Genomic DNA, 23,331 nt, shown 5'->3' with positions numbered 1-23,331 from the left:
TACATTTCAATAAAAACAGGGGAAAAAAATCTCCCACCACAGTGACATCATTGACTTGGATTTGAAGGATGACTCACAGTGTGTTTGATTGACAGGTTGTAAGAGATACGTGGCGGGTGCCGTGGGGCCGACCAATAAGACGCTCTCTGTGTCTCCGTCTGTGGAGAGGCCCGACTTCAGGAACGTCAGTAAGAACACCATGAATAGGCCTTCTGTCTGTCTGTCTGTCTGTCTGTCTGTCTGTCTGTCTGTCTGTCTGTCTGTCTGTCTGTAAGAACACCAGTGATAGGCCTTCTGTCTGTCTGTCTGTCTGTCTGTCTGTAAGAACACCAGTGATAGGCCTTCTGTCTGTCTGTCTGTCTGTCTGTAAGAACACCAGTGATAGGCCTTCTGTCTGTCTGTCTGTCTGTAAGAACACCAGTGATAGGCCTTCTGTCTGACTGTCGGTCTGTCTGTCTGTCTGTCTGTCTGTCTGTCTGTCTGTATGTCTGGCTGTCTGTCTGTCTGTCTGTCTGTAAGAACACCAGTGATAGGCCTGTCTGTCTGTCTGTCTGTCTGTTTCTCTCTTACCCTGTTTCTCTCTGTCTCTCTGTCTGTCTGTCTATCTCTTACCCTGTTTCTATCTGTCTGTCTGCAGAAAGGATATGTGATTAATGTTTTCAAACCTCCAGTGTCAAATGTTTTCATGTGCTTCATGTGTCGTGTCGTCATCCCAAGCCCTCCGCTCCGGGCCTATGCCTCAATCACACATCAACAGGAAACAAAAGCACCACGCCAAATTATGGACTTTGACCTATGACCTTTCCCCTTCATTTGACATCAAGCTACACGCTGGCTCTGGGTCTCCGTGACCCGACAGGGACGTGAGCTCATCTAAAACATTTGGATGGACTTTGGACCCTATGAGTCACTGTCGAGTCGACCATATGAAACGGTTTGAACTGGTGAAAGAAACAACAGTCAGTAATGTGTTGTGTTGACGTGTGTTGTCGTGTTTTTCCCCCAGCGTTTGACGCACTGGTGGAGGCATACACAGAGCAGGTCCGGGGCCTGTTAGACGGAGGAGCGGACATCGTCATGGTGGAGACCATCTTTGACACCGCCAACGCCAAGGTGCTCCACACACACACACACACACACACACACACACACACACACACACACACACACACACACACACACTATTACCTTATCATACGAACATCATATGATCACGGTTTGTCAGATAACTTACTAAAACGACTCCCCCTCCCCCCCTCCCTCCTCCTGTCCAAAAGGCAGCTCTGTTCGCCATCGACAAGCTGTTTGAAAAAAGCTACGAACCAAAGCCTATATTCGTAAGTATATCTTTTGGATATTAAAGTCTAATTTTTAAAATGTCATATAGTCTAATATTGTGGTTGTTGTTGTTGTTGTGTCAGATCTCAGGGACCATCGTGGACCGGAGCGGCCGCACGCTCTCAGGGCAGACAGGAGAGGCCTTCGTCGTCAGCGTAGCCCACGCCAAGCCTCTGTGGTGAGCTAGCTACTATGCTACATTCACACCTATACATTGATTTGATTGATTATTACATTGATTGAAACGTTTCAATGTAGTTTATTTCCGCCCAACAATTGCTTAATTGTCCTCAGCACGTTTGAGGATGGAATGAAGACTAGAGTGTCCAGTGTTTTATGTGGTATCTACCTAGCAACAACACTTTGATTGGCTACAAAATGAAGCGTCATCATTTATGCATTCCTGGTGAATAAAGTCTCCCTTGGCAGTCTAGAATGTTGACAATGTGGGCGACTTTATTCACCTCGGTGATAAATTAATCACTCACTCATTCACAGGTGTCAGGTAAGGGACTTTATTCATCAGGTGTTGATGTTTGATATGCAGTGATGATAAAACCACCATAGAAACAGACCATTAGACAAACGTATAATATCACATAGAGAAGATCTATCTCTCTCATATTACCATCACAGTCACCCTTATTAAACAGTTTTTAAGCATTTGATTCCCTTTGCAAGCCATTAAATCAATAACATTATTATCAAACGTACATTCTGTTAAATGTAATTACGTCACACACATGCAGAGACTGAAGGACAACTTATGTTTTTGTTTTAATAAGCCAGACAGCCAGTCTGCTACCTCACCATCACCGTTCTAAAGCTCTGGGACCTGGACTACACTGATTATTAATGTGATCAATGGATCTGATCAATCCAAGTGAATTTAATTGTCTGAACATCCTCAATTATACACACCCAGTATTCATTACACTCAAAATCGCCAAAATACTTAAACATTACAATGATAACTAGCTAATAATGAAAATACAGTATGTTGAGAGCATCTGGTTTATAATAATGTGAACACCCTGAGAAGTCAAACAGTCTCATGTACATAGAGTCATATTATCTTCTAATGAGGCTGGAGAGGCTGGGCTGTATCTGACATTGCTGCTGCATATTCACCATCTCTAGCAGATACACTGAGAGCACAAACTATGATAACAAACGATAACCAGATCAGAAATTACTCTGTGGTAAATTATACCATAACCGTCCCTAATGAGTGACAACAGATAAAGATAGTTCTAAATGCTTATTTTTCTGCTTGGTCAGAGTTGAAGGTTAAAAATCAGTCAGTGTGATTGATAGGAGAGATGATCAGAGGAGCAGAGTTTTCACCATCATCATTCCAGCCAGGGTAGAAGTATGGATAGAGTTTCTCAGTGAAGGTGCAGCCAGTGAAAGAGTAGATCAGAGACCTGGCCTCCACATCATAAAAGGAGACCTGGCCCTCCTCATAATCCACAAACACCCCCACCTTCTGGGGCTTCTCTCTCAGGGACAGGGGGACAGGAGGGCCAGCATTAGCCTGGTACTCATTTCCATTCCTCAACCAGACAGTCCAGTATCCTTTCCTAGGGTTCAGTATGATCTTCCCCTTCCTGTTGATGGACTCTCTGGCCACTCCTACAGTCCACTCAGTCTTCTCCTTCACCTCCACTTCATAGTAAAACCTCCCTGAGGAGAAACCCTCCTTTCCTAAAACACAGAGACAATAGGAAAACCTCTCTGTGTTATCAGGGACATTCTTACTTGTGGCTCCACGTCTAAATTGTTTCCCATCCTCAGACAGAATGAGACATGGATGTGCTGTATCAGGGTCCAGAGTCACGTCCACTGCATACTGCTGACTTCTCTTCAGCTTGACTTCAGGCAGCTTCTCCATCTCTGTATTCAGCGTCTCCTCCAGCTCAGACAGAACTCTCCTCACAGACTCCACATTCAGATCACTGTGGACGCTGACCTCAGACCAGTCCTTGGTGTGTGGAGGGGTGGGCAGGGAAGGGAAGCTCTGGAGGAGGTGGAGGTGGTCCTCAGTGTGTGAGAGCTGCTCCAGCTCAGTGCTTCTCCTCTGTAGCTCAGTGATTTCCTGCTCCAGCTCTTTAATCAGCCCTTCAGCCCGCCTCTCTGCTGCTTTCTGCTTCTCCTCGATCACGTCAAGGAGCTCAGCCTGGCTTCTCTTCATGGAGTCCACCAGAGCAGTGAAGACCTGTACGCTGTCTGCTTTCTCTCTCTGTGCATCTTTCTTACTGAGATCTACTGAGTGTTTGATCTCTGAAACCTTCTGCAGTCGCTCCTGGATCATCTGCTGAACATCTGCCTCTGTCTTCCCCAGCTGAGCCTTCCTCTCTCCATACTCCTCCTCTATGGGGACGGTGTCATGGGTCTTGTGGTCTGTTTTCATGCACAGCAAACACACACACATTTCATCACTCCTACAGAACAGCTCCAGGAGTCTGTCGTGCTTCTTACACGTCCTGTCTTCCAGGTTCTCCACAGGGTCGATCAGCTTGTGTCTCTTTAAGGCTGCGACTCTCTGATGAGGCTCCAGGTGAGTCTCACAGTAAGAGGTCAGACACACCAGGCAGGACTTCAGAGCCTTGAGCTTCGTCCCAGTGCAGATGTCACAGGACACTTCTCTAGGTTTGACAGGTGTGTCTGGGGCTGGGCTGCTGGTTGCCTTCACTTCAACAGACTTCCTAAACTGAGCGGCCATCTCAGAGATGAAAGTATTGACAAAGAGATCTGGTCTCTTATCAAATGCTTTTTTACACATTGGACACTGGCACAGGTCATTGCTGTCCCAGTACTTTCTGATACAGGCCATGCAGAAGTTGTGTCCACATTGAATAGAGACAGGGTCAGTGAACACATCCAGACAGACAGAACACAGGAACTGCTCCTCAGACAGGAGACTGCTGGAGGAAGCCATATCTAGAGAGACCAGAGGTGACACCATAAAGCATTTCCTGGAATCAATCAGATCTCGATAGTTTGAACTATGGAGCTGTCAAGACTGTCTTATGGGATTATACAGCGACCAATAATGATAACATTATTCTACATCACATAGGAAATAGTCCTTCAACCAAATCAATACTTTTTACATACTGAACCGTCTATAAAAAGAGTGTGAACACAATAGTTTATCTTGACATGTCACTGTAAGTCTTTCAACTCACCTGTCTGTGATTCTGTGAGAGTGTCGATGCTGTCTCTGTCCTTTCTACTGTATGTGTGATAGATGTCTCTGTCCTTTGTACTGTATGTGTGATAGATGCCTGTTTGAGGACGATATCTAACAAGTTTGAGAGAGTCTGCCCTTGTCCACGATACACTTTATGTCTCTACACAGTTTAGTTTCATTTCAGCAAACTGACGTTGAGATGCTCCTCCCCTCCCAGTACAGCTCTCCTCCCTGGAACAGAGTTAACCCTTTACAGGCTGGTCTGTTTCTAACATGTGGTTTTACAGACACGCTCTTCTTACCTGTCATTTCCTATCATCATATTGTTCCCAGTCAGTATAAACTGTAATCAGACTAATATTTGTGATCAGGACTAAGGTTTCTATAGAGTAAACACTTCCTCTGGCATGGATCACCGTGTTTGATGCCACTTAAACACACACTCTCTCTCTCTCTCTCTCTCTCTCTCTCTCTCTCTCTCTCTCTCTCTCTCTCTCTCTCTCTCTCTCTCTCCCTGTCTCTCTCTCTCTCTCTCTCTCTCTCTCTCTCTCTCTCTCTCTCTCTCTCTCTCTCTCTCTCTCTCTCTCAGGTGCCAGGTATGAACAGTAAACAGGAGAGTGTATCAGGTCATAGGTTGCTACAGTGTAAAGTCTTTCTCTGGCACAGATCTCAGTGTTTAATGAGGCTTAATTCACTCATTGACAAAGAATTCCGGAACACTCACCACATAGAGTGCCAAGCGTTTTATGTGGTTTCTACCTAGCAACAACACTTTGATTGGCTGCAAAATGAAGCGTCATAATTTATGCATTTCTGGTGAATAAAGTCACCCTTGGCAGTCTAGAATGTTGACAATGTGGGCGACTTTATTCACCTCTGTGATAAATGAATGAATCATCATTCCCAGGTGTCAGGTAACAGGGACTTTATTCATCAGGTGTTGATGTTTGATATGCAGTGATGATAAAACCACCACAGAAACAGACCATTAGACAAACTTATAATATCACATAGAGCAGATCTATCTCTCTCATATTACCATCACAGTCACCCTTATTAAACAGTTTTTAAGCATCTGATTCCCTTTGCAAGCCATTAAATCAATAACATTATTATCAAACGTACATTCTGTTAAATGTAATTACGTCGCACACATGCAGAGACTGAAGGACAACTTATGTTTTTGTTTTAATAAGCCAGACAGCCAGTCTGCTACCTCACCATCACCATTCTAAAGCTCTGGGACCTGGACTACACTGATTATTAATGTGATCAATGGATCTGATCAATCCAAGTGAATTTAATTGTCTGAACATCCTCAATTATACACACCCAGTATTCATTACACTCAAAATCGCCAAAATACTTAAACATTACAATGATAACTAGCTAATAATGAAAATACAGTATGTTGAGAGCATCTGATTTATAATAATGTGAACACCCTGAGAAGTCAAACAGTCTCATGTATATAGAGTCATATTATCTTCTTATGAGGCTGGAGAGGCTGGGCTATATACCATCTCTAGCAGACACACTGAGAGCACAAACTATGATAACAAACGATAACCAGATCAGAAATTACTCTGTGGTAAATTATACCATAACCTTCCCTAATGAGTGACAACAGATAAATATAATTATAAATGTGCTTATTTTTCTGCTTGGTCAGAGTTGAAGGTTAAAAATCAGTCAGTGTGATTGACAGGAGAGATGATCAGAGGGGCAGAGTTTTTACCACCATCATTACTACCAGGGTTGAAGAATGGATAGAGTTTCTCAGTGAAGGTGCAGCCAGTGAAAGAGTAGATCAGAGACCTGGCCTCCACATCATAAAAGGAGACCTGGCCCTCCTCATAATCCACAAACACCCCCACCTTCTGGGGCTTCTCTCTCAGGGACAGGGGGACACCAGGGCCAGCGAGTGCCTTGTACTCATTTTCATTCCTCAACCAGACAGTCCAGTATCCTTTCTCAGGGTTCAGTGTTATCTGCCCCTTCCTGTTGATGGACTCTCTGGCCACTCCTACAGTCCACCTAGTCTTCTCCTTCACCTCCACTTCATAGTAAAACCTCCCTGAGGAGAAACCCTCCTTTCCTAAAACACAGGGACCCTGGGAAAACCTCTCTGCGTTATCAGGGAGATTCTTACTTGTGTCTCCTAATTTAACTTGTTTCCCATCCTCAGACAGAATGAGATTGGGATGTGCTGTAGCAGGGTCCAGAGTGACGTCCACTGCATACTGCTGACTTCTCTTCAGATTGACTTCAGACTTCAGCTTCTCCATCTCTGTATTCAGCGTCTCCTCCAGCTCAGACAGAACTCTCCTCACAGACTCCACATTCAGATCACTGTGGACGCTGACCTCAGACCAGTCCTTGGTGTGTGGAGGGGTGGGCAGGGAAGGGAAGCTCTGGAGGAGGTGGAGGTGGTCCTCAGTGTGTGAGAGCTGCTCCAGCTCAGTGCTTCTCCTCTGTAGCTCAGTGATTTCCTGCTCCAGCTCTTTAATCAGCCCTTCAGCCCGCCTCTCTGCTGCTTTCTGCTTCTCCTCGATCACGTCAAGGAGCTCAACATGGCTTCTCTTCATGGAGTCCACCAGAGCAGTGAAGACCTGTACGCTGTCTGCTTTCTCTCTCTGTGCATCTTTCTTACTGAGATCTACTGAGTGTTTGATCTCTGAAACCTTCTGCAGTCGCTCCTGGATCATCTGCTGAACATCTGCCTCTGTCTTCCCCAGCTGAGCCTTCCTCTCTCCATACTCCTCCTCTATGGGGACGGTGTCATGGGTCTTGTGGTCTGTTTTCATGCACAGCAAACACACACACATTTCATCACTCCTACAGAACAGCTCCAGGAGTCTGTCGTGCTTCTTACACATCCTGTCTTCCAGGTTCTCCACAGGGTCGATCAGCTTGTGTCTCTTTAAGGCTGCGACTCTCTGATGAGGCTCCAGGTGAGTCTCACAGTAAGAGGTCTGACACACCAGGCAGGACTTCAGAGCCTTGAGCTTCGTCCCAGTGCAGAAGTCACAGGACACTTCTCTAGGTTTGACAGGTGTGTCTGGGGCTGGGCTGCTGGCTGCCTTCACTTCAACTGACTTCCTAAACTGAGCGGCCATCTCAGAGATGAAAGTATTGACAAAGAGATCTGGTCTCTTATCAAATGCTTTTTTACACATTGGACACTGACACAGGTCATTGCTGTCCCAGTACTTTCTGATACAGGCCATGCAGAAGTTGTGTCCACATGGAATAGTGACTGGGTCAGTGAACACATCCAGACAGACAGAACACAGGAACTGCTCCTCAGACAGGAGACTGCTGGAGGAAGCCATATCTAGAGAGACCAGAGGTGACACCATAAAGCATGTCCTGGAATCAATCAGATCTCGATAGTTTGAACTATGGAGCTGTCAAGACTGTCTTATGGGATTATCCAGCGACCAATAATGATAACATTATTCTACATCACATAGGAAATAGTCCTTCAACCAAATCAATACTTTTTACATACTGAACCGTCTATAAAAAGAGTGTGAACACAATAGTTTATCCTGACATGTCACTGTAAGTCTTTCAACTCACCTGTCTGTGATTCTGTGAGAGTGTGGATGCTGTCTCTGTCCTTTCTACTGTATGTGTGATAGATGTCTCTGTCCTTTGTACTGTAGGTGTGATAGATGCCTGTTTGGGGACGATATCTAACAAGTTTGAGAGAGTCTGCCCATGTCCACGATACACTTTACGTCTCTACACAGTTTAGTTTCATTTCAGCTGCCTGACGTTGAGATGCTCCTCCCCTCCCAGTACAGCTCTCCTCCCTGCAACAGAGTTAACCCTTTACAGGCTGGTCTGTTTCTAACGTGTGGTTTTACAGACACGCTCTTCTTACCTGTCATTTCCAATCATCATATTGTTCCCAGTCAGTATAAACTGTAATCAGACTAATATTTGTGATCAGGACTAAGGTTGCTAAAGATTAAACACTTCCTCTGGCATGGATCACTGTGTTCGATGCCACTTAAACACTCAAACTTTCTCTCTCTCTCAGGTGCCAGGTATGAACAGTAAACAGGAGAGTGTATCAGGTCATAGGTTGCTACAGAGTAAAGTCTTTCTCTGGCACAGATCTCAGTGTTTAATGAGGCTTAATTCACTCATTGACAAAGAATTCCGGAACACTCACCACATAGAGTGCCAAGCGTTTTATGTGGTTTCTACCTAGCAACAACACTTTGATTGGCTACAAAATGAAGAGTCATATTTTATGCATTTTTTGTGAATAAAGTCTCCCTTGGCAGTCTAGGATGTTGACAATGTGGGCGACTTTATTCACCTCGGTGATAAATTAATCAATCACTCATTCACAGGTGTCAGGTAACAGAGACTTTATTCATCAGGTGTTGATGTTTGATATGCAGTGATGATAAAACCACCACAGAAACAGACCATTAGACAAACTTATAATATCACATAGATATCTCTCTCATATTACCATCACAGTCACCCTTATTAAACAGTTTTTAAGCATATTCGATTCCCTTTGCAAGCCATTAAATCAATAACATTATTATCAAACGTACATTCTGTTAAATGTAATTACGTCACACACATGCAGAGACTGAAGGACAACGTATGTTTTTGTTTTAATAAGCCAGACAGCCAGTCTGCTACCTCACCATCACCGTTCTAAAGCTCTGGGACCTGGACTACACTGATTATTAATGTGATCAATGGATCTGATCAATCCAAGTGAATTTAATTGTCTGAACATCCTCAATTATACACACCCAGTATTCATTACACTCAAAATCGCCAAAATACTTAAACATTACAATGATAACTAGGTAATAATGAAAATACAGTATGTTGAGAGCATCTGATTTATAATAATGTGAACACCCTGAGAAGTCAAACAGCCTCATGTACATAGAGTCATATTATCTTCTTATGAGGCTGGAGAGGCTGGGCTGTATCTGACATTGCTGCTGCATATTCACCATCTCTAGCAGACACACTGAGAGCACAAACTATGATAACAAACGATAACCAAGTAAAAAATGACTCTATTTGGTCAATTATGCCATAACTGTCCCTAATGAGTGACAACAGATAAAGATAGTTCTAAATGCTTATTTTTCTGCTTGGTCAGAGTTGAAGGTTAAAAATCAGTCAGTGTGATTGACAGGAGAGATGATCAGAGGGGCAGAGTTTTTACCATCATCATTATTACCAGGCCAGAAGAATGGATAGAGTTTCTCAGTGAAGGTGCAGCCAGTGAAAGAGTAGATCAGAGACCTGGCCTCCACATCATAAAAGGAGACCTGGCCCTCCTCATAATCCACAAACACCCCCACCTTCTGGGGCGTCTCTCTCAGGGACAGGGGGACAGCAGGGCTAGCATTAGCCCAGTACTCATTTCCATTCCTCAACCAGACAGTCCAGTATCCTTTCTCAGGGTTCAGTGTTATCTGCCCCTTCCTGTTGATGGACTCTCTGGCCACTCCTACAATCCAGCCAGTCTTCTCCTTCACCTCCACTTCATAGTAAAACCTCCCAGAGGAGAAACCCTCCTTTCCTAAAACACAGGCATGATAGGAAAACCTCTGCGTTATCAGGGAGATTCTTACTTGTGGCTCCACGTCTAACTTGTTTCCCGTCCTCAGACAGAATGAGACAGGGATGTGCTGTATCAGGGTCCAGAGTCACGTCCACTGCATACTGCTGACTTCTCTTCAGCTTGACTTCAGACTTCAGCTTCTCCATCTCTGTATTCAGTGTCGCCCCCAGCTCAGACAGAACTCTCCTCACAGACTCGACATTCAGATCACTGTGGACGCTGACCTCAGACCAGTCCTTGGTGTGTGGAGGGGTGGGCAGGGAAGGGAAGCTCTGGAGGAGGTGGAGGTGGTCCTCAGTGTGTGAGAGCTGCTCCAGCTCAGTGCTTCTCCTCTGTAGCTCAGTGATTTCCTGCTCCAGCTCTTTAATCAGCCCTTCAGCCCGCCTCTCTGCTGCTTTCTGCTTCTCCTCGATCACGTCAAGGAGCTCAGCCTGGCTTCTCTTCATGGAGTCCACCAGAACAGTGAAGACCTGTACGCTGTCTGCTTTCTCTCTCTGTGCATCTTTCTTACTGAGATCTACTGAGTGTTTGATCTCTGAAACCTTCTGCAGTCGCTCCTGGATCATCTGCTGAACATCTGCCTCTGTCTTCCCCAGCTGAGCCTTCCTGTCTCCATACTCCTCCTCTATGGGGACAGTGTCATGGGTCTTGTGGTCTGTTTTCATGCACAGCAAACACACACACATTTCATCACTCCTACAGAACAGCTCCAGGAGTCTGTCGTGCTTCTTACACATCCTGTCTTCCAGGTTCTCCACAGGGTCGATCAGCTTGTGTCTCTTTAAGGCTGCGACTCTCTGATGAGGCTCCAGGTGAGTCTCACAGTAAGAGGTCTGACACACCAGGCAGGACTTCAGAGCCTTGAGCTTCGTCCCAGTGCAGATGTCACAGGACACTTCTCTAGGTTTGACAGGTGTGTCTGGGGCTGGGCTGCTGGCTGCCTTCACTTCAACTGACTTCCTAAACTGAGCGGCCATCTCAGAGATGAAAGTATTGACAAAAAGATCTGGTCTCTTATCAAATGCTTTTTTACACATTGGACACTGACACAGGTCATTGCTGTCCCAGTACTTTCTGATACAGGCCATGCAGAAGTTGTGTCCACATGGAATAGTGACTGGGTCAGTGAACACATCCAGACAGACAGAACACAGGAACTGCTCCTCAGACAGGAGACTGCTGGAGGAAGCCATATCTAGAGAGACCAGAGGTGACACCATAAAGCATTTCCTGGAATCAATCAGATCTCGATAGTTTGAACTATGGAGCTGCCAAGACTGTCTTATGGGATCATACAGCGACCAATAATGATAACATTATTCTACATCACATAGGAAATAGTCCTTCAACCAAATCAATACTTTTTACATACTGAACCGTCTATAAAAAGAGTGTGAACACAATAGTTTATCTTGACATGTCACTGTAAGTCTTTCAACTCACCTGTCTGTGATTCTGTGAGAGTGTCGATGCTGTCTCTGTCCTTTCTACTGTATGTGTGATAGATGTCTCTGTCCTTTGTACTGTATGTGTGATAGATGCCTGTTTGAGGACGATATCTAACAAGTTTGAGAGAGTCTGCCCGTGTCCACGATACACTTTATGTCTCTACACAGTTTAGTTTCATTTCAGCAAGCTGACGTTGAGATGCTCCTCCCCTCCCAGTACAGCTCTCCTCCCTGGAACATAGTTAACCCTTTACAGGCTGGTCTGTTTCTAACATGTGGTTTTACAGATACACTCTTCTTACCTGTCATTTCCAATCATCATATTGTTCCCAGTCAGTATAAACTGTAATCAGACTAATATTTGTGATCAGGACTAAGGTTGCTATAGAGTAAACACTTCCTCTGGCATGTTTCACCGTGTTTGATGCCACTTAAACACTCATACTCTCACTCTCTCTCTCTCTCTCTCTCTCTCTCTCTCTCTCTCTCTCTCTCTCTCTCTCTCTCTCTCTCTCTCTCTCTCTCTCTCTCTCTCTCAGGTGCCAGGTATGAACAGTAAACAGGAGAGTGTAACAGGTCATAGGTTGCTACAGAGTAAAGTCTTTCTCTGGCACAGATCTCAGTGTTTAATGAGGCTTAATTCACTCATTGACAAATAATTCCGGAACACTCACCACATAGAGTGCCAAGCGTTTTATGTGGTTTCTACCTAGCAACAACACTTTGATTGGCTACAAAATGAAGTGTCATAACTTATGCATTTTTGGTGAATAAAGTCTCCCTTGGCAGTCTAGGATATTGACAATGTGGGCGACTTTATTCACCTCGGTGATAAATGAATGAATCATCATTCACAGGTGTCAGGTAACAGAGACTTTATTCATCAGGTGTTGATGTTTGATATGCAGTGATGATAAAACCACCACAGAAACAGACCATTAGACAAACGTATAATATCACATAGAGAAGATCTATCTCTCTCATATTACCATCTCAGTCACCCTTATTAAACATTTTTTAAGCATCTGATTCACTTTGCAAGCCATTAAATCAATAACGTTATTATCAAACGTACATTCTGTTAAATGTAATTACGTCACACACATGCAGAGACTAAAGGACAACCTATGTTTTTGTTTTAATAAGCCAGACAGCCAGTCTGCTACCTCACCATCACCGTTCTAAAGCTCTGGGACCTGGACTAGACTGATTATTAATGTGATCAATGGATTTTATCAATCCAAGTGAATTTAATTGTCTGAACATCCTCAATTATACACACCCAGTATTCATTACACTCAAAATCGCCAAAATACTTAAACATTACAATGATAACTAGCTAATAATGAAAATACAGTATGTTGAGAGCATCTGATTTATAATAATGTGAACACCCTGAGAAGTCAAACCGTCTCATGTACATAGAGTCATATTATCTTCTTATGAGGCTGGAGAGGCTGGGCTGTATCTGACATTGCTGCTGCATATTCACCATCTCTAGCAGACACACTGAGAGCACAAACTATGATAACAAACGATAACCAAGTAAAAAATGACTCTATTTGGTCAATTATGCCATAACCGTCCCTAATGAGTGACAACAGATAAAGATAGTTCTAAATGCTTATTTTTCTGCTTGGTCAGAGTTGAAGGTTAAAAATCAGTCAGTGTGATTGACAGGAGAGATGATCAGAGGGGCAGAGTTTTCACCATCATCATTCAGCTCAGGGCAGAAGAATGGATAGAGTTTCTCAGTGAAGGTGCAGCCAGTGAAAGAGTAGATCAGAGACCTGGCCTCCACATCATAAAAGGAGACCTGGCCCTCCTCATAATCCACAAACACCCCCACCTTCTGGGGCGTCTCTCTCAGGGACAGGGGGACAACAGTGCCAGCATTAGCCTGATACTCATTTCCATTCCTCAACCAGACAGTCCAGTATCCTTTCTCAGGGCTCGTTGTGATCTGCCCCTTCCTGTTGATGGACTCTCTGGCCACTCCTACAGCCCACTCAGTCTTCTCCTTCACCTCCACTTCATAGTAAAACCTCCCTGAGGAGAAACCCTCCTTTCCTAAAACACAGGGACACAAGGAAAACCTCTCTGTGTTATCAGGGAGATTCTTACTTGTGTCTCCTAATTTAACTTGTTTCCCATCCTCAGACAGAATGAGATTGGGATGTGCTGTAGCAGGGTCCAGAGTCACGTCCACTGCATACTGCTGACTTCTCTTCAGCTTGACTTCAGGCAGCTTCTCCATCTCTGTATTCAGCGTCTCCTCCAGCTCAGACAGAACTCTCCTCACAGACTCGACATTCAGATCACTGTGGACGCTGACCTCAGACCAGTCCTTGGTGTGTGGAGGGGTGGACAGGGAAGGGAAGCTCTGGAGGAGGTGGAGGTGGTCCTCAGTGTGTGAGAGCTGCTCCAGCTCAGTGCTTCTCCTCTGTAGCTCAGTGATTTCCTGCTCCAGCTCTTTAATCAGCCCCTCAGCCCGCCTCTCTGCTGCTTTCTGCTTCTCCTCGATCACGTCAAGGAGCTCAGCCTGGCTTCTCTTCATGGAGTCCACCAGAGCAGTGAAGACCTGTACGCTGTCTGCTTTCTCTCTCTGTGCATCTTTCTTACTAAGATCTACTGAGTGTTTGATCTCTGAAACCTTCTGCAGTCGCTCCTGGATCATCTGCTGAACATCTGCCTCTGTCTTCCCCAGCTGAGCCTTCCTCTCTCCATACTCCTCCTCTATGGGGACGGTGTCATGGGTCTTGTGGTCTGTTTTCATGCACAGCAAACACACACACGTTTCATCACTCCTACAGAACAGCTCCAGGAGTCTGTCGTGCTTCTTACACATCCTGTCTTCCAGGTTCTCCACAGGGTCGATCAGCTTGTGTCTCTTTAAGGCTGCGACTCTCTGATGAGGCTCCAGATGAGTCTCACAGTAAGAAACCAGACACACCGGACAGGACTTCAGAGCCTTGAGCTTCGTCCCAGTGCAGATGTCACAGGACACTTCTCTAGGTTTGACAGGTGTGTCTGGGGCTGGGCTGCTGGCTGCCTTCACTTCAACAGACTTCCTAAACTGAGCGGCCATCTCAGAGATGAAAGTATTGACAAAGAGATCTGGTCTCTTATCAAATGCTTTTTTACACATTGGACACTGACACAGGTCATTGCTGTCCCAGTACTTTCTGATACAGGCCATGCAGAAGTTGTGTCCACATGGAATAGTGACTGGGTCAGTGAACACGTCCAGACAGACAGAACACAGGAACTGCTCCTCAGACAGGAGACTGCTGGAGGAAGCCATATCTAGAGAGACCAGAAGAGACACCATAAAGCATTTCCTGGAATCAATCAGATCTCGATAGTTTCAGCTATGGAGCTGTCAAGACTGTCTTATGGGATTATACAGCGACCGATAATGATAACATTATTCTACATCACATAGGAAATAGTCCTTCAACCAAATCAATACTTTTTACATACTTAACCGTCTATAAAAAGAGTGTGAACACAATAGTTTATCTTGACATGTCACTGTAAGTCTTTCAACTCACCTGTCTGTGATTCTGTGAGAGTGTGGATGCTGTCTCTGTCCTTTCTACTGTATGTGTGATAGATGTCTCTGTCCTTTGTACTGTAGGTGTGATAGATGCCTGTTTGAGGACGATATCTAACAAGTTTGAGAGAGTCTGCCCTTGTCCACGATGCACTTTATGTCTCTACACAGTTTAGTTTCATTTCAGCAAACTGACGTTGAGATGCTCCTCCCCTCCCAGTACAGCTCTCCTCCCTGGAACAGAGTTAACCCTTTACAGGCTGGTCTGTTTCTAACATGTGGTTTTACAGACACGCTCTTCTGTCATCTCCTCTGTCATTTCCAATCATCATATTGTTCCCAGTCAGTATAAACTGTAATCAGAATAATATGTGTGATCAGGACTAAGGTTGCTACAGAGTAAACACTTCCTCTGGCATGGATCACCGTGTTTGATGCCACTTAAACACTCAAACTCTCTCTCTCTCTCTCTCTCTCTCTCTCTCTCTCTCTCTCTCTCTCAGGTGCCAGTTATGAACAGTAAACAGGAGAGTGTATCAGGTCATAGGTTGCTACAGAGTAAAGTCTTTCTCTGGCACAGATCTCAGTGTTTAATGAGGCTTAATTCACTCATTGACAAAGAATTCCGGAACACTCACCACATAGAGTGCCAAGCGTTTTATGTGGTATCTACCTAGCAACAACACTCTGATTGGCTACAAAATGAAGCGTCATCATTTATGCATTTCTGGTGAATAAAGTCTCCCTTGGCAGTCTAGGATATTGACAATGTGGGCGACTTTATTCACCTCGGTGATAAATTAATCACTCACTCATTCACAGGTGTCAGGTAACAGGGACTTTATTCATCAGGTGTTGATGTTTGATATGCAGTGATGATAAAACCACCACAGAAACAGACCATTAGACAAACTTATAATATCACATAGAGAAGATCTATCTCTCATATTACCATCTCAGTCACCCTTATTAAACAGTTTTTAAGCATCTGATTCCCTTTGCAAGCCATTAAATCAATAAAATTATTATCAAACGTACATTCTGTTAAATGTAATTACGTCACACACATGCAGAGACTGAAGGACAACTTGTGTTTGTGTTTTAATAAGCCAGACAGCCAGTCTGTTACCTCACCATCACCGTTCTAAAGCTCTGGGACCTGGACTACACTGATTATTAATGTGATCAATGGATCTGATCAATCCAAGTGAATTTAATTGTCTGAACATCCTCAATTATACACACCCAGTATTCATTACACTTAATATCGCCAAAATACTTAAACATTACAATGATAACTAGGTAATAATGAAAATACAGTATGTTGGGAGCATCTGATTTATAATAATGTGAACACCCTGAGAAGTCAAACAGTCTCATGTATATAGAGTCATATTATCTTCTTATGAGGCTGGAGAGGCTGGGCTGTATCTGACATTGCTGCTGCATATTCACCATCTCTAGCAGACACACTGAGAGCACAAATTATATGATAACAAACGATAACCAGATCAGAAATTACTCTGTGGTAAATTATACCATAACCTTCCCTAATGAGTGACAACAGATAAAGATAGTTCTAAATGCCTATTTTTCTGCTTGGTCAGAGTTGAAGGTTAAAAATCAGTCAGAGTGATTGACAGGAGAGATGATCAGAGGGGCAGAGTTTTTACCACCATCAGTAATACCAGGGCAGAAGAATGGATAGAGTTTCTCAGTGAAGGTGCAGCCAGTGAAAGAGTAGATCAGAGACCTGGCCTCCACATCATAAAAGGAGACCTGGCCCTCTTCATAATCCACAAACACCCCCACCTTCTGGGGCTTCTCTCTCAGGGACAGGGGGACACTAGGGCCAGCATAAGCCTGGTACTCATTTCCATTCCTCAACCAGACAGTCCAGTATCCATCCTCAGGGCTCAGTGAGATCTGCCCCTTCCTGTTGATGGACTCTCTGGCCACTCCTACAGCCCAGCTAGTCTTCTCCTTCACCTCCACTTCATAGTAAAACCTCCCTGAGGAGAAACCCTCCTTTCCTAAAACACAGGGACCCAAGGAAAACCTCTCTGTGTTATCAGGGAGATTCTTACTTGTGTCTCCTAATTTAACTTGTTTCCCGTCCTCAGACAGAATGAGATTGGGATGTGCTGTATCAGGGTCCAGAGTCACGTCCACTGCATACTGCTGACTTCTCTTCAGCTTGACTTCAGACTTCAGCTTCTCCATCTCTGTATTCAGCGTCTCCTCCAGCTCGGACAGAACTCTCCTCACAGACTCGACATTCAGATCACTGTGGACGCTGACCTCAGACCAGTCCTTGGTGTGTGGAGGGGTGGGCAGGGAAGGGAAGCTCTGGAGGAGGTGGAGGTGGTCCTCAGTGTGTGAGAGCTGCTCCAGCTCAGTGCTTCTCCTCTGTAGCTCAGTGATTTCCTGCTCCAGCTCTTTAATCAGCCCTTCAGCCCGCCTCTCTGCTGCTTTCTGCTTCTCCTCGATCACGTCAAGGAGCTCAGCCTGGCTTCTCTTCATGGAGTCCACCAGAGCAGTGAAGACCTGTACGCTGTCTGCTTTCTCTCTCTGTGCATCTTTCTTACTGAGATCTACTGAGTGTTTGATCTCTGAAACCTTCTGCAGTCGCTCCTGGATCATCTGCTGAACATCTGCCTCTGTCTTCCCCAGCTGAGCCTTCCTGTCTCCATACTCCTCCTCTATGGGGACGGTGTCATGGGTCTTGTGGTCTGTTTTCATGCACAGCAAACACACACACATTTCATCACTCCTACAGAACAGCTCCAGGAGTCTGTCGTGCTTCTTACACATCCTGTCTTCCAGGTTCTCCACAGGGTCGATCAGCTTGTGTCTCTTTAAGGCTGCGACTCTCTGATGAGGCTCCAGGTGAGTCTCACAGTAAGAGGTCTGACACACCAGGCAGGACTTCAGAGCCTTGAGCTTCGTCCCAGTGCAGATGTCACAGGACACTTCTCTAGGTTTGACAGGTGTGTCTGGGGCTGGGCTGCTGGCTGCCTTCACTTCAACTGACTTCCTAAACTGAGCGGCCATCTCAGAGATGAAAGTATTGACAAAGAGATCTGGTCTCTTATCAAATGCTTTTTTACACATTGGACACTGACACAGGTCATTGCTGTCCCAGTACTTTCTGATACAGGCCATGCAGAAGTTGTGTCCACATGGAATAGTGACTGGGTCAGTGAACACATCCAGACAGACAGAACACAGGAACTGCTCCTCAGACAGGAGACTGCTGGAGGAAGCCATATCTAGAGAGACCAGAGGTGACACCATAAAGCATTTCCTGGAATCAATCAGATCTCGATAGTTTGAACTATGGAGCTGTCAAGACTGTCTTATGGGATTATACAGCGACCAATAATGATAACATTATTCTACATCACATAGGAAATAGTCCTTCAACCAAATCAATACTTTTTACATACTGAACCGTCTATAAAAAGAGTGTGAACACAATAGTTTATCTTGACATGTCACTGTAAGTCTTTCAACTCACCTGTCTGTGATTCTGTGAGAGTGTGGATGCTGTCTCTGTCCTTTCTACTGTATGTGTGATAGATGTCTCTGTCCTTTGTACTGTAGGTGTGATAGATGCCTGTTTGGGGACGATATCTAACAAGTTTGAGAGAGTCTGCCCATGTCCACGATACACTTTACGTCTCTACACAGTTTAGTTTCATTTCAGCTGCCTGACGTTGAGATGCTCCTCCCCTCCCAGTACAGCTCTCCTCCCTGCAACAGAGTTAACCCTTTACAGGCTGCTCTGTTTCTAACATGGACACGCTCTTCTTACCTGTCATTTCCAATCACCATATTGTTCCCAGTCAGTATAAACTGTAATCAGAATAATATTTGTGATCAGGACTAAGGTTGCTACAGAGTAAACACTTCCTCTGGCATGGATCACCGTGTTTGATGCCACTTAAACACTCAAACTCTCTCTCTCTCTCTCTCTCTCTCTCTCTCTCCCTCTCTCTCTCTCTCTCTCTCTCTCTCTCTCTCTTTCCCTCTGTCTCTCTCTCTCTCTCTGTCTCTCTCTCTCTCTCTCTCTCTCTGTCTCTCTCTCTCTCTCTCTCTCCCTCTGTCTCTCTCTCTCTCTCTGTCTCTCTCTCTGTCTCTCTCTCTCTCTCTCTCTCTCTCTGTCTCTCTCTCTCTCTCTCTCTCTCTCTCTCTCTCTCTCTCTCTCTCTCTCTCTCTCTCAGGTGCCAGGTATGAACAGTAAACAGGAGAGTGTATCAGGTCATAGGTTGCTACAGAGTAAACAGTGTTTCCTCTACATGCATTTATTGGTGGCGGGCCGCCACGATGGAATTTCCTCCGCCACGAATTGATTCAGTCCACAAAAAAAAAAAAAAAAAAAGCGAAAAAAAAAAAAAAAAGAAGAACATTTTAGCTGATTAAAATATATCTGATCCTAGATCAGCGCTATAATGGATGTTGACTAAAAGTGCACCTAAATCCACGCCCATCTCTCTCTAACCGCTGATCCAAAATCAGATTAATGACATTCAGTTGACGACGTGAGTAAGGGCTCCTGATTGGTCTAAATGTGAACTGTGGTATTATTGTTATTGTGTACAGGCCACCGTAGTGACATCCGGGGGGTATTCCATCAACATCGCTAAAGGGAAAATCCAGGTTTAGTCTGATAAATCTCGCGAGAGTTCTTACAAATATCCAGGCATATTCTGATAGGTCTCGCGAGAGTTATCAAAAATAAGCCAGGATTTTCCTTTAGCGACGTTGATGGAATACCCCCCAGGTCAGGTGGGCAGGTTACGACGAGACAACAAGAGACCGGTATTGTAGAGCTTACAGAGCGAGTTAAAATAAAGACACTTACATTGAAATACAGAAGGACTCACGTGTATGTTTAATAGAATAACACGACATGGTGTCAGAAGTCCTGTAAGTGAGTGTTAAGAGTTAGATCGGCCGACAAGTGTCATTTGAGCTCGTGACGGTGAGAAGGGAGAAGAAAAGATGGATGCTAATGCTAACGCGGGAGCAGCTGCAGTCCAGAGAACGGCGCCAGTTTCAAGTGCTACGTTAGCAGACATTAGCAAGTAAAAAAACGATTCTTATGTGCCGTCACTTTAGCAACGACACAGTATTGTCAAGGGGAAAAGAAGGGGAGACGATTTTTTTATTGACAACGGAATTACATGCTGGAAAAACATGCAGCTAAAATTCAGGGAACATTTGGACAATAAGAGACACACGGGAGAAGTACGGGAAAACAGGGCTCATGTGGGTCTCATCAAAGGTAAGAGTTTGTTTTCTTTAACTCAGCTGATACTCAGCTGTTTACCGAATGCTCCATCTGACTGTGATTTTACTTCTGTAATGTGGTGGGTTGACATAATTCACGCACGGAACTATAGGTTGAGACTATTGTTCCGTCCGTAGTACCCAAGTTGTTTAGACTGTTCTATTTACTGCTTGAGTGTGTTGTTGACAATCGTTCATGTCCTTCATTAAACGTTTAGCTTTGTCATTTGATACGCCGCCTACGACTACCATCTCTCTGCACTACAGTAAACAGTTAATCAGTAACGTTAGCCGCTTTTGTGCTCATGTAGGCCTACTTCGTATTATATTATAGCTGATGATCTTTGTGTGTGTATGTGACTGTCAGTCACAAGTTTATATTCTGTATATTCATTTTTTTTTTTTTTTTGGCCATCCTCTAGTTTTGGCTGTGATTAGAAAAAAAAAAAAAAAAAAAAAAAAACGCTGTTTTGAGCGCGCGTGCGCGTTTCATACGCGTGCACGCGAAAAAAATCGCGCGCGCTGCGCGCGCGGTCACGGCCACCCGCCACCATTGTAAACATTCCTGGAGGAAACACTGGAGTAAAGTCTTTCTCTGGCACAGATCTCAGTGTTTAATGAGGCTTAATTCACTCATTGACAAAGAATTCCGGAACACTCACCACATAGAGTGCCAAGAGTTTTATGTGGTTTCTACCTAGCAACAACACTTTGATTGGCTACAAAATGAAGTGTCATAATGTATGCATTTTGGGTGAATAAAGTCTCCCTTGGCAGTCTAGGATGTTGACAATGTTGACGACTTTATTCACCTCGGTGATAAATGAATGAATCATCATTCACAGGTGTCAGGTAACAGGGACTTTATTCATCAGGTGTTGATGTTTGATATGCAGTGATGATAAAACCACCACAGAAACAGACCATTAGACAAATGTATAATATCACATAGAGAAGATCTATCCCTCTCATATCACAGTCACCCTTATTAAACAGTTTTTAAGCATCTGATTCCCTTTGCAAGCCATTAAATCAATAACATTATTATCAAACGTACATTCTGTTAAATGTAATTACGTCACACACATGCAGAGACTAAAGGACAACTTATGTTTTTGTTTTAATAAGCCAGACAGCCAGTCTGCTACCTCACCATCACCATTCTAAAGCTCTGGGACCTGGACTACACTGATTATTAATGTGATCAATGGATTTTATCAATCCAAGTGAATTTAATCGTCTGAACATCCTCAATTTCACTGTGTACACACCCAGTATTCATTACACTCAAAATCGCCAAAATACTTAAACATTACAATGATAACTAGCTAATAATGAAAATACAGTATGTTGAGAGCATCTGATTTATAATAATGTGAACACCCTGAGAAGTCAAACCGTCTCATGTACGTAGAGTCATATTATCTTCTTATGAGGTGGAGAGGCTGGGCTGTATCTGACATTGCTGCTGCATATTCACCATCTCTAGCAGACACACTGAGAGCACAAACTATGATAACAAACCATAACCAAGTAAAACATTACTCTATTTGGTAAATTACACCATAATCTTCCCTAATGAGTGACAACAGATAAATATAATTCTAAATGTGCTTATTTTTCTTCTTGGTCAGAGTTAAAGGTTAACAATCAGTCAGTGTGATTGACAGGAGAGATGATCAGAGGGGCAGAGTTTTTACCACCATCATTAATACCAGGGTAGAAGTATGGATAGAGTTTCTCAGTGAAGGTGCAGCCAGTGAAAGAGTAGATCAGAGACCTGGCCTCCACATCATAAAAGGAGACCTGGCCCTCCTCATAATCCACAAACACCCCCACCTTCTGGGGCTTCTCTCTCAGGGACAGGGGGACAGGAGGGCCAGCATTAGCCTCGTACTCATTTCCATTCCTCAACCAGACAGTCCAGTATCCTTTCCTAGGGTTCAGTGTGATCTGCCCCTTCCTGTTGATGGACTCTCTGGCCACTCCTACAGTCCACTCAGTCTTCTCCTTCACCTCCACTTCATAGTAAAACCTCCGTGAGGAGAAACCCTCCTTTCCTAAAACACAGAGACACAAGGAAAACCTTTCTGTGTTATCAGGGAGATTCTTACTTGTGGCTCCACGTCTAACTTGTTTCCCATCCTCAGACAGAATGAGAAGGGGATGTGCTGTATCAGGGTCCAGAGTGACGTCCACTGCATACTGCTGACTTCTCTTCAGCTTGACTTCAGACTTCAGCTTCTCCATCTCTGTATTCAGCGTCGCCCCCAGCTCAGACAGAACTCTCCTCACAGACTCGACATTCAGATCACTGTGGACCCTGACCTCAGACCAGTCCTTGGTGTGTGGAGGGGTGGACAGGGAAGGGAAGCTCTGGAGGAGGTGGAGGTGGTCCTCAGTGTGTGAGAGCTGCTCCAGCTCAGTGCTTCTCCTCTGTAGCTCAGTGATTTCCTGCTCCAGCTCTTTAATCAGCCCTTCAGCTCGCCTCTCTGCTGCTTTCTGCTTCTCCTCGATCACGTCAAGGAGCTCAACATGGCTTCTCTTCATGGAGTCCACCAGAGCAGTGAAGACCTGTACGCTGTCTGCTTTCTCTCTCTGTGCATCTTTCTTACTGAGATCTACTGAGTGTTTGATCTCTGAAACCTTCTGCAGTCGCTCCTGGATCATCTGCTGAACATCTGCCTCTGTCTTCCCCAGCTGAGCCTTCCTGTCTCCATACTCCTCCTCTATGGGGACGGTGTCATGGGTCTTGTGGTCTGTTTTCATGCACAGCAAACACACACACATTTCATCACTCCTACAGAACAGCTCTAGGAGTCTGTCGTGCTTCTTACACATCCTGTCTTCCAGGTTCTCCACAGGGTCGATCAGCTTG

General features: G+C 44.6%; 6 protein-coding genes and 1 pseudogene across 7 annotated transcripts in view; 1 reads left to right on the top strand and 6 right to left on the bottom strand.

Annotated features, from left to right (window-relative positions):
• The window catches only part of mtr (5-methyltetrahydrofolate-homocysteine methyltransferase), a 45,940-nt gene that overhangs the window by 3,565 nt on the left and 19,044 nt on the right, over nucleotides 1–23,331 (top strand). Inside the window, exons 5-8 of the mRNA XM_080541514.1 lie at nucleotides 96–188; nucleotides 1,007–1,113; nucleotides 1,278–1,337; nucleotides 1,422–1,516. Of these exons, the coding sequence (XP_080397640.1) occupies nucleotides 96–188; nucleotides 1,007–1,113; nucleotides 1,278–1,337; nucleotides 1,422–1,516 (355 nt within the window). The remainder of the gene's footprint in view (nucleotides 1–95; nucleotides 189–1,006; nucleotides 1,114–1,277; nucleotides 1,338–1,421; nucleotides 1,517–23,331) is intronic.
• Nucleotides 2,636–4,279, bottom strand: LOC308167178 (E3 ubiquitin-protein ligase TRIM21-like; the record flags this gene model as incomplete). Its single annotated transcript, XM_080541555.1, has 1 exon — nucleotides 2,636–4,279. The coding sequence occupies one exon, from the start codon at nucleotides 4,277–4,279 to the stop codon at nucleotides 2,636–2,638; it is 1,644 nt and encodes a 547-aa protein (XP_080397681.1).
• Nucleotides 6,210–7,869, bottom strand: LOC308167176 (E3 ubiquitin-protein ligase TRIM39-like; the record flags this gene model as incomplete). The annotated part of the gene is made up of 1 exon (XM_080541554.1): nucleotides 6,210–7,869. One exon carries the CDS (start codon nucleotides 7,867–7,869, stop codon nucleotides 6,223–6,225), a length of 1,647 nt encoding a protein of 548 aa, XP_080397680.1. The 3' UTR covers nucleotides 6,210–6,222.
• On the bottom strand, nucleotides 9,703–11,347 carry LOC308167177 (E3 ubiquitin-protein ligase TRIM39-like; annotated as a pseudogene). The gene has a single exon. The product of its transcript is annotated as an E3 ubiquitin-protein ligase TRIM39-like (transcript).
• On the bottom strand, nucleotides 13,263–15,292 carry LOC308167180 (E3 ubiquitin-protein ligase TRIM39-like; the record flags this gene model as incomplete). Its single annotated transcript, XM_080541557.1, has 2 exons — nucleotides 15,157–15,292; nucleotides 13,263–14,908 (listed from the first exon to the last, which is right to left on the bottom strand). The coding sequence occupies exon 2, from the start codon at nucleotides 14,904–14,906 to the stop codon at nucleotides 13,263–13,265; it is 1,644 nt and encodes a 547-aa protein (XP_080397683.1). The 5' UTR covers nucleotides 14,907–14,908; nucleotides 15,157–15,292.
• Nucleotides 16,782–18,428, bottom strand: LOC308167589 (E3 ubiquitin-protein ligase TRIM39-like; the record flags this gene model as incomplete). The annotated part of the gene is made up of 1 exon (XM_080542008.1): nucleotides 16,782–18,428. The coding sequence occupies one exon, from the start codon at nucleotides 18,426–18,428 to the stop codon at nucleotides 16,782–16,784; it is 1,647 nt and encodes a 548-aa protein (XP_080398134.1).
• LOC308167328 (E3 ubiquitin-protein ligase TRIM39-like) overlaps nucleotides 22,104–23,331 on the bottom strand; it is a gene marked incomplete at its 3' end in the record, with an annotated part of 2,022 nt that continues 794 nt past the window's right edge. The window contains exon 2 of the mRNA XM_080541731.1: nucleotides 22,104–23,331. This exon is cut by the window's right edge and continues 421 nt beyond it. Within this exon, the coding sequence (XP_080397857.1) occupies nucleotides 22,104–23,331 (1,228 nt within the window).

This window comes from Nansenia antarctica (assembly GCF_963989245.1).
Source record: "Nansenia antarctica genome assembly, chromosome: 11".
NCBI lineage: Eukaryota > Metazoa > Chordata > Actinopteri > Argentiniformes > Microstomatidae > Nansenia > Nansenia antarctica.
The sequence above is the reverse complement of the archived record's forward strand: the minus strand, read 5'-3'. Positions and strand labels throughout refer to the sequence as shown.